An 18,629-nucleotide genomic window follows, 5' to 3' on the forward strand; every position below is an offset into this window, starting at 1 on the left:
AAGAGAATAAATAATATTCTGGAAATTTTTAAGTTTACAAAATTAACAGAAGAGGTCTGAGAAGTCAGCTGATTTATCTCCTTGCTCTTCAATTAGAGCCTTTTATAAGCTAGCATCTTACATGTTTGAAGGGAGCCAGTTTAGTTTCCTGTAGCAGCTCACCTCTCAACCCTTTAACTGTTTCATTCAGATTCATTCCACCAGTTGGACTTTTGTCCTTGACTCCTTTTTCTAATGAGCATTATTTGGTAAAAAGTGCTCCAATCTTAGTGTTGGGAACCCACCTGGGTCTCAAACCCAGCTCTGCTTTGTGACCTTGAGCAAGTTCTTAACCTTTCTGAGCCTGTTTCTTAGTGGAGAAAAATGAATAATAACCTTTTTTTAAATTTCACAATGTTCTGGTAGGAATCAGTGGGATAATTGATTTATAATTATAATCATATAATTTAAATGTATGTGAAAGTATTTGTTGACCTATGTTCTGGTTGGTGGTGTACAGACATGATCACTCTATCTCATGCACAAAGGTGAAGAACACTTCCTAATTTTGTTCCTCTTTCTCTAATGGTATGTCCTAGATGAAGATCCCACTTCTTTTCAGTGTTTTCTTACATGTCATGTTTGCTAAGTTTGAAATAATTTAGTTTTTTTTCTTGAGCATCTAGTGTTTATCATGGTTCTACTATTCCTTCAGGAAAACATTTCAACCCTTTTCTGACTCAAGAAGTATCTTTTAAAATGAAATGCATTGCAATCGGGAAACTATAGATAATAACCCTTTCCTAATTGTAATCTGTGAAGTCTAAAGGACTTCATGACATATAAATGGTTTATTTTTCCCCCAAATAAACTGTTTTTAATTCAATAAATGGGATGAATGAAAGCCTCTTTAAGGTTACTAAGACTTCATAGCAATGAGTTTCTTTTCATTATGATAGTGACTTATTAAATGAATGATGCATTATTTTGCAAGTTGTAGCAATTGAAATTTAAACTATTTAATGGGATGCCTTTAAAGAGTTTCTGTGTGTGTGTGTGTATATATATATATTTTTTCACCCCCAAGGGAAATTGATAAAGATATCTTGGAGAATCTTGCTCCTTAGCTTATGAAACTTTTTAAGGGTTAAGAAAATCTGCTGCTGAATCATGCATTAGGGTGTATAGCTGTAGATACCAAGAATAACTAAAGTTTATACATAAAAAAATCAGTAACAAGAAAAAGTCTGTAACAATACCTGTGTATGTATATATATATTTTTTTAAATTTATGTATCAGTAAAGTTTTAAAGAAGCTGTTTTATTGAAGAAAAAAAGAAAATGTATGACTCTGTTCCATTTCTTAAGAATCTTCACTGACCCGTAAATTATTACTATAGTCTTGTCTTTTTCCCTTTCCAGACTAAAGAGTACCTATACTTGCTTCGTTAATGTTCCTTTTCCCCTAAAAACCCTGTAATCCCTGAGGCGGCTGCTTCTACCATTGTAAGGTAGGCCATTCTCTTTTGGTCAGATCTGGAATGTGTTCTCATTTTTCTTGGTCTTTGGGGCCTCTGTGACATTGCATTTTATCTTCTCATCCCTTCCTCAGCAGTATCGCTCCTTCCTACATACACGTTCTTCTTTCTTGTCCCTACTGGTAAGATCTAGCCCTTCACCTGCTCTGTCTCAACATTCTTGTAGTAGTGAACTGATAAAACTAGCTTATAATTTTTTTCTATCTGTAGTCCTAATTTTTCTCTAAACCTGTCTAGTTGGATTCTCCTGAAATCTCAAGGCAACATGTCAAGCTGCCCTTATCATCTTTGTTTCCAGTCTAGCTCATGCCTTCATTTTCTACCCAGAGAATACACCACTTTCCCAAGTCACTTAGCCATGACATTTCTTGGATTCATTGCTCCCCACTTTTCATTTGATCACCTTATAAGCTCTTGTGATTTTTTTCTTTTTGCCATTTCATGCATCCAAACATTTTTCTATTGGGTACTATAATCTCCTTCTTATCTCTGGACTCCTGAAATTTATTCTTCACATAGTTTTGACATTAGTGTTCCTAAAATACTTCTTTCTTCTTCTTTTCTGCTCAAGGACCTCCATTTACTTCCCATTGTTAATAAGCTGACATTCAAGCCCTTCAGTCAGGAGACTTCTGCCATCTGACGCTATACCTTCTGTTTCCAAACTTACCTCAAGCAGGAAAGTAGACTGTCTTAGCTGCTTTCTCTGAATGACATGTTCATTCTACGCTGTGGGCCTCACTCAGTTTGCCAATTAGAATACCATCATTTCTATAGAAACCTAACCTTAAGACACTTAAACAGGAAGAAAATGAAAATATACATGTTGGATATGTAATTATTCCACTCAAATAATTTATTTAAAATATCAGATGGAGTGTAGAAGAGACGATTGAAAGACAACAGGGTGATGAAAGGACTTTATTAGACACAGATTTGGTTACGATTTAAATTTCAGTTGAACATTTAATTAGGTTTCCATAGGGGACGAAAAAAACATGGAGTATTGTCTCTGCACAAAAATCGTTTAGTATTTTGTTCATTTGTATTAGAAGAATTTCAAAGTTTAAAACTTTTTATATCTTTACTTATCCCTAGCATATTTTCTTTTCTTACTAAGCATATTTGACCTTTTCTATTTTGAGGGGTAAGTAAAATATTATTTGTGAGTTGTTAGACTATGTGTGTGTTTTCATTATGCATTGTTATTTTTATCTTCTTCCATGCTTCATCACAAATTTTTAAACCTACTTTGTTCTTAACCAATTACATGAGCCCATTTCCATGTACTTTCACAGAATCTTTGGCAGTTTTTATTTTTACTTCCCCTTTGTTAGGATTATATATCATATAAAAATTTGATGAGCCTTTGCAGTTGGGAAAAGCCTTTAGGAAACCTACCTTCCCTAATCCTACACAGTAACATAGCACTTGTGTTTCAAAGATAAAAGATGGATATCATAGAAACCTCACCGAAAACTGTGTTCTCTGTACTAAACCACTGCTTTTTGACTGATAGACTTTTTACATAAACCTTACATTTTCCAAAAACTGATCTCCTGCCTACTCCTCCTAGGGTTAAAAATATTGCCTTGTCAGTCAAGTATAGAGTATGCTAGTATAAATAACGTGCTTTGTTTGCTTAAAACAGTTGGTTTGGGAAGCTAGCAAAATAGCATATTCTTTCACATATTTAATAAGATACGAGATTTATATTTTGATTCTGTGATAAACTGTTCGGTAAGATTACCAAAATCAGTACCAAATGAACTTACCAACTTCTGCTTACTGAAGTTTTTGGTATGCTGATAGTTATCCAGTTCATTGCATTTGTGGATTGTGCTTTTAGAAAAATTCTGGGCATATGTGTGCTTTAAGTTATTTGTGTATATAGTAATGAGATATAATAAAAAATGTATATATTCAACTGACACTGCACCTGTGATTATTCAACTGCCTCTTTATGACAGATTGACTCTTTGAAAACCAAAATAAAAATGAACCGTGTTACCTACAGGAATAATTTTTATCTTATTATTCCTGTTGCTTTTATACTCCGCTAAAACAAAGAAAAGTTAATTTTTCAGCTATTGTAATGGCTGAAGGGTATACAGTACACATGTGGTTAAACTGAGAAGAGAAAAAGGATGAAAAACACCCTAAAAATAACCAATTGGCATTTTGTTCTTAAAAATCTAAGGAATTTTATTGCATTTTACATACATATTATTTTATCTTAGAGATTCATGTCTTTTCTGGCTTTTCCTCCTAGAGTAAGAACACTGCTAATATCTGTTACTTCTTTTTCTTTTTTAAAGTAAAATCTTGAAATGATGTTTAAACTGTTGGAAGCTTCATAGTCTTTTGGAAATTCAAATTAATAATTTAAATATAAATACAATATGGTCTTTAACTTTGAAGAGTAAAAATGGAAGATGAATTACTGTAGGATAGTTCACTTAAATGGAGAACATATATTTGAATAGTTTCAGTGGGCCTTGGTTTATTTGACCAAACATTGTTTTCTAGAATTTTTCTTATTAGCTCTTATGATCAGTAATTTGAGGGAAGGATCGAATTATAAGCGATCTAAGTTTTTTCTTTTTAGGGGAGGGGTGCTGTACTTTGGATGCTGTTCTTTGTCTATAAGTGTTTCTGGAAACTATGTAAAACTTTAAAAAATTCTGACTTCAATTCTGTAATATTACAGAATAATACATTAAAGTTCACTGAGGAGAGGTTTGATAATATATACTCGTTTGTTTTAAATAAATAGAAGTGTACACAGAAATTACAATAATCTCGGGCTGCCTTTCTGTTTATCATTCAAGCAAGTTCACTTTTAGACCTTCCCTTTCATTAATTGGGTAGAGAGTCTGGGATTAAAAATAGATTGTTTTAAAAGGTAAAACTACTGGATGGAAAATCTGTGTGTCAAGTAGAAATTTTAGTAAATCTGAAATTCTTGTTTAGGTCCTTGTTGAAAAGATTTCTGAAACGCTGGAGACCATTTTCCTGACATGGTAAGGCATTTTTAAAACTTAATTTAGATGGTTTATACCTTTTAAAGAGACTCTCTGTTTTCCTTCTAAATGTCAATTATCAATTTTCACTTTTCAGAACTGTACAGATATTCTTAAGGCTTTTTGTTTGTGTCAACAAAATCTGTTCTTTTAAAAATTTACCATTTTTTTCTTACCCCTAGTCTCCCTTCCTGGCCTTTAATCTAAATAACCAAAAGTTTTATTCATATATATATATTTTTTTTAATTAATGTTTTAGGTATCATATAAAGTTAGTGAATTCTATATTTAGGAATAAAAATATTTTTTTTCACTTCTGATTACTAAAAGTGGTTACATGAATAAAATGACAATTTCCCATTAAGACAAGGATTGCTGAATGATAAAACTAAGGAAAAAAAGTAAAATCTTCCTTTTAATAAAGGTGACTTATCCTAACAAGATTAAGGGGAAAAACTCATGTTATACTTGTTGAATTTATGTTCAAATACGATTATTGAGTTGTTTTATTTTTTATTTTTTGTTATAGACAAAGCAAATCCAAAAACCTAGCCTAAAAAATTCTCATGCATTATTAAAAATGGTAGTAATAAAATATGTATTGGTGGTAGAGAAGAATCCCACAAGTGCTCAAGATTGACATAACCTTTAAGAAAGTGGAAAAACTTTTATCAGAACTACTGATACTAGGTTCAAATTTATGTCAGAGCACTTTATGGTACCGAAATTAGTACAACTAATTTTTTCTGAGCTTTAAAATGTCATTTTTCACTAAATGATCTTAGATGAAATGTTTGAGAGACTTATTATTTGAGGCAAGTGTTTATACAAGTTTAGGAATCTTTGGCTTTAGTAAACTCCCTTTTTCATAATTAGCATGTCTCTTTCACATGCTTTTCAGAATCATTTATCTCATAGCTTGTGTTCCAAGCTCTATCTAGTAATTTTTAAACTTCAAAAATAATCTTTTTCAGTTACAAGGTTCTAACCAACAGTAAAATACCTTGTAATTTGAGTGACATTTTTTTTTCTTAGGCAAAGTACTTCAGAGCATTTGCCTAATCCTTAAAACATTCTTCTGAATTAATATGGAAATCAATAATTGCCCTACTTAAAAAGTGAGAAAACTGAAGCAATGTAAAGTTAAGCTCCTGGCCCAAGGTAACAGAGCAACCAAGGTGAAAAATCTGGGTATTCCATCTGCTGTTCCGGTGTACTTCTATTATTTGTATTACCTTGAATAAAATATGGCATTTAAAAATTTATGATGTCATAATGATGAGCCTCTACTTATACAGCAGGGCTGTATAATGTTAAATTTTTAAAAGAAAAATTACAATCCCAGGCTTAAGTAGTAAAGAGATTAAGTACTGACAATTTTTTTTTAAGATCATTGATGGCAGTACTTGTGGAATAAACTGCCTTACTAAGAGGGTAATGTCCTGGACAGCACTGATTAGACAAAGTGTACAAAGAATGCTTAAAAGATCCATGGACCATTAAGTTAGCACTAAGCTACACCACCATAAAAGTCATACATATTGTACTGTATATTGACACACACTGAGAAGCGTGACAAGCGTTTTCAATAATGTGTATTTTAGAAAACTGTTCATTTTTTGCTAATGTTTATCTGAACAGAAGATCTAGAAAACAAAACAAGGAAGCATTGAGCACTGAGTATTTTCATGCCCAGTATCCAAAAGTCAGGCCTGTTTCTTCCTCGTGTTCATGCTGGTTGTTAAGAGAGCACTGGCTTTTCAGATGGTGCCAATCCTGTGATGAGGCACTTGAAGAGTTTGAAGGTTAGGGCATGTGAAATACGGAGCTGGGAGGAAGCATGCTGCTATTCCATTGGAAGCAAAAGGAAGTGTAGGCCCGTAGAATACTTCTTCTTTGCCTTCTCTACTCACATCCAATACCTAACAAAAGAAGAGGAGAAACCTGTACGTTAAAGGTGGTGGTTCAAAATAAAGCTGGGTACACATAAAGCCTGCAGTTAAATTCAGTTATGCCACCATGACTATACCTTACGCATTGCTATTTTTCTCAAGTATGGTACCAGGAATATGTATTAAGTTCCTACAAAATGCTATTCTACACATTTCTGTTTGTGTTTCTACACGTTTGTACATACATAGATATGTATGTTAACGTTTGTATATACATAGATATATAATTTGATAATTTAATCTTCAGAACAGTGTCAAGGTGTAGGTAGCATTATCCTCCTTTAATAAAACTGCCTTAGACTGCTTAAGTAACTAGCCCAAACTAGTTAGTACGTGTTGTTTGTATGCTGGCTTACAAATCCTCACCTGTAAGGTGAAAACAACATTGACCTTGCAGCTTTGCTCTGGAAATTAGTGACATACAGCTCAGTGTCTAGCACATAGAGTATTATAGCTTAGTAGCAGGTTCAAAAAAATCAGTTGCTTCTGGAAATTCTTCCCCAGTTATTTCCCCATTAAGCTGGAGTTCCACCTCTTTCCACATATGGACAGAATCCTTTGTTAGTGTGTGCCTGCTGTCACCTCACTGATTCTGGTTTAATCTTACTACTAGGGAAATTCTTTCTTGAGGAAAGCTGGTCATTTCCTTTCTTGAGGAAAGCTGGTTTAATCTTTTTTTTTTTTTTTTTGCGGTACACGGGCCTCTCACTGTTGTGGCCTCTCCCGTTGTGGAGCACAGGCTCCGGACGCACAGGCTCAGTGGCCATGGCTCACGGGCCCAGCCGCTCCGCGGCATGTGGGATCTTCCCAGACCGGGGCACGAACCCGTGTCCCCTGCATCGGCAGGCGGACTCTCAACCACTGCGCCACCAGGGAAGCCCCTGGTTTAATCTTACTACTAGGAAAATTCTTTCTTGAGGAAAGTTGGTCATGTCCTACGTGTCTAACCCATAATGTTCCTTCCAGCCTTCAATCATCTTAACCTCTTTTCATATGACCTTCCTCAACCTTCATTTTTTTAAATTAATTTTTTATTGGAGTATAATTGCTTTACAATGTTTTGTTTCTGCTGTACACCGAGGCAAACCAGCTGTATGTATACATATATCCCCTCCCTTTTGGACCTCCCTCCCCCTGCATCCCACCCATCTAGGTCACCACAGAGCACCGACCGAGCTACCTTTGTTTAAAACCTTCCTCCCTTGGGTTCTATGACCTTAAGAAAATAAGTTGGTCATTGACGCAGGCCACCTTTGGTCCACTTCTTCCATCCCCATCCTAAATGTAGGTATGCCCCAATATTCCAACCACAGACCCCTTGGTAGTCTTCTTCAATGATCTTGTCCACTCTCATGCCTTCATCTGTCACCTAAGTAGATAATTCTTTTTTTTTAATTAATTAATTTATTTATTTATTTATTTTTGGCTGCGTTGGGTCTTCATTGCTGCATGCAGGCTTCCTCTAGTTATGGCGAGCGGGGCTTACTCTTCGTTACAGTGCGCAGGCTTCTCATTGTGGTGGCTTATCTTGTTTGTTGTGGAGCACAGGCTCTAGGCGTGTGGGCTTCAGTAGTTGTGGCATGCGGGCTCAGTAGCTGTGGCTCACGGGCTCTAGAGCGCAGGCTCAGTAGTTGTGGTGCATGGGCTTAGTTGCTCCACAGCATGTGGGAACAAACCTGTGTCCCCTGCATTGGCAGGTGGATTCTTAACCACTGAGCCACCAGGGAAGTCCTGCTCTAAGTAGATAATTCTTAAGCCTTTAATGTAATAATGCATTATTTTAGATGAAAGAAGCCCTTGAGATTTTGGGATCCAAGCTCATAAAGGAGGAAATAACTAAAGCCTAGAATAAAATATCAAACCTTGTAGCTTTTTTTCCCAAATGGACATTTAGCTGTCCCATCCCATTTATTGAACAATATGCCCTGTCACTATTAATTTTAAATAGCTCTAGTATATGCAACATATAAATTTTTCTTTGTTCTCTCTTTCATTGATTTATGTACCTTCCCGCAGTACCACATTTAGTTATTTTGACTGGGTAGGGCATGTCTCCCCCATTCATTTTCAAGCATTTCTTGGTTCTTCTTGTATTTTTCCTTTCCTGGAGAAACTTCAAGATCAATTTGACAAGTATTACTCCCCCACCCTGTGAGAAAAAGGAAAATTACAGTGGGATTTTGACTAGTATTTCATTAAATAAGGAAGTAGAGGTCTTTCAATATTTACCTCAAATAAGATTATTGTTCAGGTTACAGAGAAGAAAATTGAGATACAAAGAATGTTCAATGACTTGCTCAGGATCACACAGCTAGTAAGTGGTGGTGGAGCCAGTACTTGGGCTCAAGTTTGCAACCCAAGAAAGAGCAAGGTTTTCATGCCATTCGTGATATCCCCTCCTCAACTGAATACATTTCTAGAACACAAAATATCAGTTGAGGTCACTGTCCAAACAGCTTGTCTGGTTCCCTGGGCCAACAGAGGCTGTGTGTGTTAAGCAGATGCAATTTATTTAATCTGTAAGATGTGCAAGGAAGTGCTGGCAGTTTTTCTCCAAAACACTCCCCTGTAAACTGGCAGAAAGAAGGAATATGGGAGAAGGAGGTGCCAGCTTAGCAGCATATCCTCCAGCCAAAAAGAAGTAATCATAAATGAAGAGCAGTGGAGGTGATCTGGCAACACAGACTAATCACTTGCACACTTAGGCAGCTGTTCCTTTACCTGCTGCTCGTCATCCACAGCGTCCAGATTAGAGTCAACCTCCGTGCCAGACGTTTGCTTACACACCCACTGAGTAAAGAAGAGCACCTGACTTTCCTCAGGAATCTATTTTTTAATATTTTACATGGGTCAGTATTACTAACAAGTCCAAATCTCCATCTTTGAACAAGTATTAATTTAAGAGCACCTCAGCCTTTCTCTTATTTGGGTTGCCCTTGAAATGGATCAAATAGTCTGTGCTAAATCAAGTAGCAGAAAAAAATAGAACAGTATGCTTTCTCAACATTTGACAGGCTTGTGGCTGAATCCCACAAATGACAGTTAAATAAGCTTTGATTAGAATCCAGAAGGGTCAGTCTAATGAGAGAGGTTATTGGCTGGTATTTTCAAGACCAAAGAAAATTACTTTAGTCCTTCTGGATGTTAACAGACCAATCTGTGAACTATTTAAGTGTGACCTTCATTAATCTTAGCCAGCAGTGCACTTAGAATCCAAGAATACTATAGATTTGTAACTTATGAAAAATTTAAACTTTGATATTTTTAACATCTATACTATTTTCTCCACCACTCTGACCTGTAATTTTCTTTTTTTTTTTTCCTCACAAATCACATCTCAGAATTTATTCAATACTTTGGAGCTTAAAATATTTTTTTTAATTTTTATTTTATTATTGGAGTTATAGTTAATTAACAATGTGTTAGTTTCAGGTATACAGCAAAGTGATTCAGTTATACATATACATGTATCTATTATTTATCAAATTCTTTTCCCATTTAGGTTCTTACAGACTTGATCAAAGTTCCCTGTGCTATACAGTAGGTCCTTGTTGGTTATCTATTTTAAATATAGCAGTGTGGACATGTCAGCCCTAAACTCCCAATCTATCCCTCCCCCCTCCCTTCGTCCCTGGTGACCATAAGTTTGTACTCTGTGAGTCTGTTTTTGTTTTGTAACTAAGTTCATTTGTATCATTTCTTTTAGATTCCACATATAAGTGATATCATATATTTGTCTTTCTCTGTCTGACTTACTTCACTTAGTATGATAGTCTCCAGGTCCATCCATGTTGCTGCAAATGGCATTATTTCATTCTTTTTAATGGCTGAGTAATATTCCATTGTATATATGTACCACATCTTTATCCATTCAACTGTCAATGAACATTTAGGTTGCTTCCATGTCTTAGCTATCGTAAACAGTGCTGCAGTGAATAATGGGGGCATGTATCCCTTCGAACCATGTTTTCTCCAGATTTATGCCCAGGAGTGGGATTGCCGGATCCCATGGCAGCTCTACTTTTAGTTTTTTAAGGAGCCTCAGTACTGTTCTCCATAGTGGCTGTATCAATTTACACTCCCACCAATGGTGTAGGAGGGTTACCTTTTCTCCACACTCTTTACAGCATTTACTGTTTCTAGATTTTTTTTGTGTGTGGTACGCGGGCCTCTCACTGTTGTGGCCTCTCCCGTTGCAGAGCACAGGCTCCGGATGCGCAGACTCAGCGGCCATGGCTCACGGGCCCAGCCGCTCTGTGGCATGTGGAATCTTCCCAGACCAGGGCACGAACCCGTGTCCCCTGCATCGGCAGGCGGACTCTCAACCACTGCGCCACCAGGGAAGCCCCTTCTGCCCATTTTTTGATTGGGTTGTTTGTTTTTTGATATTGAGCCACATGAGCTGTTTGAAAATTTTGGAGATTAACCCCTTGTTGGCCACATCATTTGCAAATATTTTCTCCCATTCTACGGGTTGTCTTTTCGTTTTGTTTATGGTTTCCTTTGCTGTGCAAAAGCTTTTGAGTTTAACTAGGTTCCATTTGTTTGTGTTTATTTCCATTACTCTAGGAGACGGATCAAAAAAGCTATTGCAGTGATTTATGTAAAAGCGTGTTCTGCCTATGTTTTCCTGTAAGAGTTTTATAGTCTCGAGTCTTACATTTAGGTCTTTAATCCATTTTGAGTTTATTTTTGTGTATGGTGTTAAAGAATATTCTAATTTCATTTTTTTTTTGCATGTAGCTGTCCAGTTTTCCCAGCACCATTTACTGAAGAGAATGTCCTTTCTCCATTGTATATTCTTGCCACCTTTATCGTATATTAATTGACCATAGGTTCGTGGGTTTATTTCTGAGCTTTTTATCCTGTTCCATGGATCTATATTTGTTTTTGTGCCACTACCATACTGTTTTGAACTGTAGCTTTGTAGTACAGTCTGAAGTCAGGGAATCTGATTCCTCCAGCTCCATTTTTCTTTCTCAAGATTGCTTTGGCTATTTGGGGTCTTTTGTGTCTCCACGCAAATTTTAAGTTTTTTTGTTCTAGTTCTGTGAAGAATACCATTGGTAATTTGATAGAGATTGCACTGAACCTGAAGATTGCCTTGGGTAGTACAGTCATTTTGACAATATTGATTGTTCCAATCCAAGAACATGGTATATCTTTCCATCTGTTCGTGTTATCTTTGATTTCTTTTATCAGCATCTTATAGTTTTTAGAGTGCAGGTCTGTTGCCTCCTTAGGTAGGCTTATTCCTAGGTATTTTATTCTTTTTGATGCTATGGTAAATGAATTTTTTTTTAATTTCTCTTTCTGATCTTTCATTGTTAGTGTATAGGAATGCAAACGATTTCTGTGTATTAATTTTGTATCCTGCAACTTTACCCATTTCATTGATGAGCTCTTGTAGTTTTCTGGTAGCGTCTTTAGATTTTCTATGTATAATATCATGTCATCTGCAAACAGTGACAGTTTTACTTCTTTTCCAATCTGGATTCCTTTTATTTCTTTTTCTTCTCTGAATGCCATGGCTAGGATTTCCAAAACTATGTTGACTAATAGTGGCAAGAGTGGGCATCCTTGTCCTGTTCCTGATCTTAGAGGAAATGCTTTCAGCTTTTCACTGTCGAGCATGATGTTAGCTGTAGGTTGGTCAAATATGGCCTTTATTATGTTGAGGTATGTTCCCTCTATGCCCACTTTCTGGAGAGTTTTTTATCATAAATGGGTGTTGAATTTTGTCAAAAGCTTTTTCTGCATCTATAGAGATGATCATATGGTTTTTATTCAGTTTGTTGATGTGCTATATTACACTGATTGATTTGCATATATTGAAGAATCCTTGCATCCCTGGAGTAAATCATGGTGTACATTTGATCATGGTGTATGATCCTTTTAATGTATTGTTTGATTTGATTTGCTAGTATTTTGTTGAGGATTTTTGCATCTATGTTCATCAGTGATATTGGCCTGTAATTTTCTATATTTTGTGATAACTTTATCTGGTTTTGGTATCAGGGTGATGGTGGCCTCGTAGAATGAACTTGGAAGTGTTCCTTCCACTACGATTTTTTTGGAATAGTTTCAGGATAGGTGTTAACTCTTCTCTAAATGTTTGGTAGAATTTGCCTGTGAAGCTGTCTGGTCCTGGACTTCTGTTTGTTGGGATTTTTTAAATCACAGTTTCAATTGCAGTACTTTGGATTGGTCTGTTCATATTTTCTATTTCTTTCTGATCTAGTTTTGGGAGGTTGTACATTTCTAAGAGTTTGTCCATTTCTTCCAGGTTATCTATTTTATTGCCACATAGCTGCCTGTAGTAATCTCTTATGATCCTTTGTATTTCTGAGGTGCCCACTGTAACTTTTTCATTTCTTATTTTATTGATTTGAGCCCTGTCCCTCTTTTTCTTGATGAGTCTAGCTAAAGTTTTTCAACTTTATCTTTTCAAAAAACCAGCTTTTAGATTCATTGATCTTTTCTGTTGTTTTCTTCATCTCTTATTTCATTTATTTCTGCTTTGATCTTTATGATTCCTTTCCTTCTACTAACCTTGGGTTTTGTTTTTCTTTCTCTAGTTGCTTTAGGTGTAAGACTAAGTTGTTTATTTGAGATTTTTTCTTGTATCACTATAAACTTCCCTCTTAGAAGTGCTTTTGCTGTGTCCCATAGGTTTTGGATCATCATGTTTTCATTTTCATTTGTCTCTAGGTATTTTTTTATTTCCTCTTTGATTTCTTCAGTGATCCATTGGTTGTTTAGTAGCATATTGTTTAGTTTCCACATATTTGTGGTTTTCACAGTGTTTTTTTTTTTCTTGTAGTTGATTTCTAATCTCATAGTGTTGTGGTCAGAGAAGATACTTGATACGATTTCAATTTTATTGAATTTACCAAGGCTCGTTTTCTGGCCCAGCATGTGCTCAATCCTGGAGAGTGTTCCATGTGCACTTGAAAAGAATGTGTACTCTGCTGCTTTTGCATGGAATGCTCTATAAATATCAATTAAGTGCATCTGATCTAATGTGTCATTTAAACCTGTGTTTTCCTTATTGATTTTCTGTGTGGATAATCTGTCGATTGATGAAAGTGGGGTGTGAAAGTCTCCCAGTGTTATTGTTGATTTCCCTTTTTATGGCTGTTAGTATTTGCCTTATAAATTGAGGTTCTCCTATGTTGGGTGCATATATATTTACAGTTGCTATATCTTTTTCTGGCATTGATCCCTTCATCATTATGTAGTGTCCTTCTTTGTCTCCTGTAGCAATCTTTATCTTAAAATGTATTTTGTGTGATATGAATACTGCTACTCCAGCTTTCTCTTTTTTTTTTTTGCAGTACACGGGCCTCTCACTGTTGTGGCCTCTCCTGCTGCGGAGCACAGGCTCCAGACGCGCAGGCTCAGCATCCATGGCTCACGGGCCTAGCCACTCCGCGGCATGTGGGATCTTCCCAGACCGGGGCACGAACCCGTATCTCCTGCATCGGCAGGCGGACTCTCAACCACTGCGCCACCAGGGAAGCCCTCCAGCTTTCTTTTGAGTTGCATTTGCATGGAATACATTTTTGCATCCTCTTACTTTCAGTCTGTATGTGTCCCTAGATCTGAAGAAGGTCTCTTGTAGACAGCATATATATGAGTTTTCTTTTTGTATCCATTCAGTCAATCTGTGTCTTTTGGGTGGAGCATCTAATCTACATTTAAGGTAATCGTCAATATATATGTTCTTTTTTTTTTCAACTTTATTTCTTTATACAACAGGTTCTTTTTAGTCGTCCATTTTATACACATCAATGTATACATGTCAATCCCAATCTCCATATTCATCACACCACCACCCCCTGCCACTTTCCCCCCTGGGTGTCCATACGTTTGTTCTCTACATCTGTGTCTCAGTTTCTGCCCTGCAAACTGGTTCATCTGTACCATTTTTCTAGATTCCACACATATGCGTTAATATACAATATTTTTCTCTTTCTGACTTACTTCATTCTGTATGACAGTCTCTAGATTCATCCACGTCTCTAAAAATGACCCAATTTCATTCCTTTTTATGGTGGAGTAATATTCCATTGTATATATATATACCACATCTTCTTTGTCCATTCGTCTGTCGATGGGCATTTAGGTTGCTTCCATAACCTGGCTATTGTAAATAGTGCTGCAATGAACATTGGGGTGCATGTGTCGTTTTGAATTATGGTTTTCTCTGGGTATATGCCCAGTAGTGGGATTGATGGGTCATATGGTAGTTCTGTTTTTAGTTTTTTAAGGAACTTCCTTCCATATTGTTCTCCAAGGTGGCTGTATCAATTTACATTCCCACCAACAGTGCAAGAGGGTTCCCTATTCACCACACCCTCTCCAGCATTTGTTGTTTGTAGATTTTCTGATGATGCCCATTCTGACTGGTGTGAGGTGATACCTCATTGTAGTTTTGATTTGCATTTCTCTAATAATTAGTGATGTTGAGCAGCTTTTCATGTGCTTCTCGGCCATCTGTATGTCTTCTTTGGAGAAATGTCTATTCAGGTCTTCTACCCATTTTTCGATCAGGTTGTTTGTTTTTTTAATATTGAGCTGCATGAGCTGTTTATATATTTTGAAGATGAATCCTTTGTCCATTGATTCATTTGCAAATATTTTCTCCCATTCTGAGGGTTGTCTTTTCGTCTTGTTTGTAGTTTCTTTTGCTTTGCAAAAGCTTTTAAGTTTCATTAGGTCCCATTTGTTTAATTTTGTTTTTATTTCCATTACTCTAGGAGGTGGATCAAAAACGATCTTGATGTGACTTATGTCAAAGAGTGTTCTTCATATATTTTCCTCTAAGAGTTTTATAGTGTCCAGTTGCATTTAGGTCTCTAATCCGTTTAGAGTTTGTTTTTTTGTGTGGTGTTAGGGAGTGTTCTAATTTCATTCTTTTACATGTAGCTGTCCAGTTTTCCCCGACTGTCTTTTCTCCATTGTATATCCTTGACTCCTTTGTCATAGATTAGTTGACAATAGGTGCGTGGGTTTATCTCTGGGCTTTCTATCCTGTACCATTGATCTGTATTTCTGTTATTGTGACAGTACCATATTGTCTTGATTACTGTAGCTTTGTAGTATAGTCTGAAGTCAGGGAGTCTGATTCCTCCAGCTCCATTTTTTTCCCTCAAGACTGCTTTGGCTATTCAGGGTCTTTTGTGTCTCCATACAAATTTTAAGATTTTTTTCTTCTAGTTCTATAAAAAATGCCATTGGTAATTTGATAGGGATTGCATTGAATCTGTAGATTGCTTTGGGTAGTATAGTCATTTTCACAATATTGATTCTTCCAATCCAAGAACATGGTATATCTCTCCATCTGTTTGTGTCGTTTTTGATTTCTTTCATCAGTGTCTTATAGTTTCCTGAGTACAAGTCTTCTACCTCCTTAGGAGGGTTTATTTCTAGGTATTTTATTCTTTTTGTTGCCATGGTGAATGGGATTGTTTCCTTAATTTCACTTTCTGATCTTTTGTTTTTAGTGTGTAGGAATGTAAGAGATTTCAGTGCATTAATTTTGTATCCTGCAACTTTACCAAATTCACTGATTACCTCTAGTAGTTTTCTGGTGGCATCTTTAGGATTCTCTATGTATAGTATCATGTCATCTGCAAAGAGTGACAGTTTTACTTCTTTTTTTCCAATTTGTATTCCTTTTACTTCTTTTTCTTCTCTGATTGATGTGGCTAGGACTTCCAAAACTATGCTGAATAATAGTGGTGAGAGTGGACATCCTTGTCTTGTTCCTGACCTTAGAGGACATGCTTTCAGTTTTTCACCATTGAGAATGATGTTTGCTGTGGGTTTGTCATATATGGCCTTTATTATGTTGAGGTAGGTTCCCTCTGTGCCCACTTTCTGGAGAGTTTTTATTATAAATGGGTGTTGAAACTTATCAAAAGCTTTTTCTGCATCTATTGAGATGATCAGATGGTTTTTATTCTTCAGTTTCTTAAAATGGTGTATCACATTGATTTATTTGCATATATTGAAGAATCCTTGCATCCCTGGGATAAATGGTGTATGGTCCTTTTAATGTGTTGTTGGATTCTGCCACTCCCTTCTGGCTTGTAGAGTTTCTGCTGAGAAATCAGTTAACCTTATGGGAGTTCCCTTGTATGTTATTTGTCATTTTTCCCTTGCTGCTTTCAATAATTTTTCTTTGTCTTTTACTGTTGCCATTTTATTACTATGTGTCCTGACGTGCTTCTCCTTGGGTTTATCCTGTATGGGACTCTCGTTGCTTCCTGGACTTGGGTGGCTATTTCCTTTCCCATATTAGGTAAGTTTTTGACTATAATCTCTTCAAATATTTTCTCTGGTCCTTTCTCTCTGTCTTCGCCTTCTGGGACCCCTATAATGCGAATGTTGGTGCATTTAATGTTGTCCCAGTGGTCTCTTAGGCTGTCTTCATTTCTTTTCTTTCTTTTTTCTTTATTCTGTTCTGTGGCGGTGAATTCCACCATTCTGTCTTCCAGGTCATTTATCTGTCCTTCTGCCTCAGTTATTCTGCTATTGATTCCTTCTAGTGTGTTTTTCATTTTAGTTATTGTATTGTTCATCTCTGTTTGTTCTTTAATTCTTCTAGGTCTTTGTTAAGCATTTCTTGCATCTTCTTTATCTTTGCCTCCATTCTTCTTCCGAGGTTCTGGATCATCTTCACTATCATGAATTCTTTTTCTGGAAGGTTGACTACCTCCACTTTATTTAGTTGTTTTTCTAGGGTGTTACCTTGTTCCTTCATCTGGTACATAGCCCTCTGCCTTTTCATCTTGTCTTTCTGTGAATGTGGTTTTTGTTCCACAGGCTGCAGGACTGTAGTTCTTCTTGCTTCTGCTGTCTGCCCTCTGGTGGATGAGGCTATCTAAGAGGCTTGTGCAAGTTGCCTGATGGGAGGGACGGGTGGTGGGTAGAGCTGGCTGTTGCTCTGGTGGGCAGAGCTCAGTAAAACTTTAATCTGCTTGTCTGCTGATGGGTGGGGCTGGGTTCCCTCCCTGTTGGTTTGGCCTGAGGTGACCCAACACTGGAGCCTACCTGGGCTCTTTGTTGGGGCTAATGGTGGCATCTGGGAGTGCTCACACCAAGGAGTACTTACAGAACTTTTACTGCCAGTGTCCCTGTCCTTATGGTGAGACACAGCCACCCCCCCCCCCCACCTCTGCAGCATACCCTCCAACACTAGCAGGTAAGTCTGGTTCAGTCTCCTGTGGGGTCACTGCTACTTCCCCTGGGTCCTGATGCGCACACTACTTTGTGTGTGCCCTCCAAGCGTGGAGTCTTTGTTTCCCCCATTCCTGTCAAAGTCCTGCAATCAAATCCTGCTCACCTTCAAAGTCTGATTCTCTAGCAATTCCTCCTCCCGTTGCGGGACACCCAGGTTGGGAAGCCTGATGTGGGGCTCAGAACCTTCACTCCAGTGGGTGGACTCTGTGGTATAAGTGTTCTCCAGTTTGTGAGTCCCCCACCCAGCAGTTATGGGATTTGATTTTATTGTGATTGCGCCTCTCCTACAGTCTCATTGTGGCTTCCCCTTTGTCTTTGAATGTGGGGTATCTTTTTTGGTGAGCTCCAGTGTCTTCCTATCAATAATTGTTCAGCAGTTAGTTGTGATTCCGGTGCTCTTGCAAGAGGGAGTGAGAGCACGTCCTTCTACTCCGCCATCTTCAACCCTGTACAATACGTATGTTCTTACTGCCATTTTGTTAATTGTTTTGGATTTGTTTTTGTAGGTCTTTTTTCTTCCCTTCCTCTTCTGTTCTCTTCTCTTGTGATTTGATGACTGCCTTCAGGGTTTTATTTGGATTCCTTTTTCTTTTTTGTGTGTGTATGTATTGTAGATTTTTGGTTGGCAGTTACCATGAGGTTTTGATACAGCCATCTATATATAAACAAGATTGTTTTAAGTTGCTGGTCTTTTAATTTCAAATGGATATCCAATATCCTGCTTTTGTGCTCTCCTCTTCTCACAGTTGCTGGTTTTGATATCGTATTTGTGTGCAGATGATTTCCTACCTTTACTGTATGTTTGCCTTTACCGGTGAGCTTTCCCCTCATAATTTTCTTGTTTCTAGTTGTGGCCTTTTCTTTTCCACCTAGAGAATTTCCTTTAG

General features: G+C 37.0%; 1 protein-coding gene across 7 annotated transcripts in view; it reads right to left on the bottom strand.

Moving 5' to 3' along the window:
• Positions 1-4,835: 4,835 nt before the first annotated feature.
• Positions 4,836-18,629, bottom strand: part of KLHL32 (kelch like family member 32) — a 189,917-nt gene continuing 176,123 nt past the window's right edge. For 5 of the 7 annotated variants that reach the window (XM_065888689.1, XM_065888688.1, XM_065888687.1 and 2 more), the window contains one exon: positions 4,836-6,462. In XM_065888689.1, the coding sequence (XP_065744761.1) occupies positions 6,301-6,462 (162 nt within the window). In that variant the 3' untranslated portion in view covers positions 4,836-6,300. The remainder of the gene's footprint in view (positions 6,463-18,629) is intronic. The other 2 variants (XM_065888693.1, XM_065888692.1) reach the window with 1 other exon arrangement.

The sequence above is a fragment of the Phocoena phocoena genome, chromosome 12 (genome assembly GCF_963924675.1).
Source record: "Phocoena phocoena chromosome 12, mPhoPho1.1, whole genome shotgun sequence".
NCBI lineage: Eukaryota > Metazoa > Chordata > Mammalia > Artiodactyla > Phocoenidae > Phocoena > Phocoena phocoena.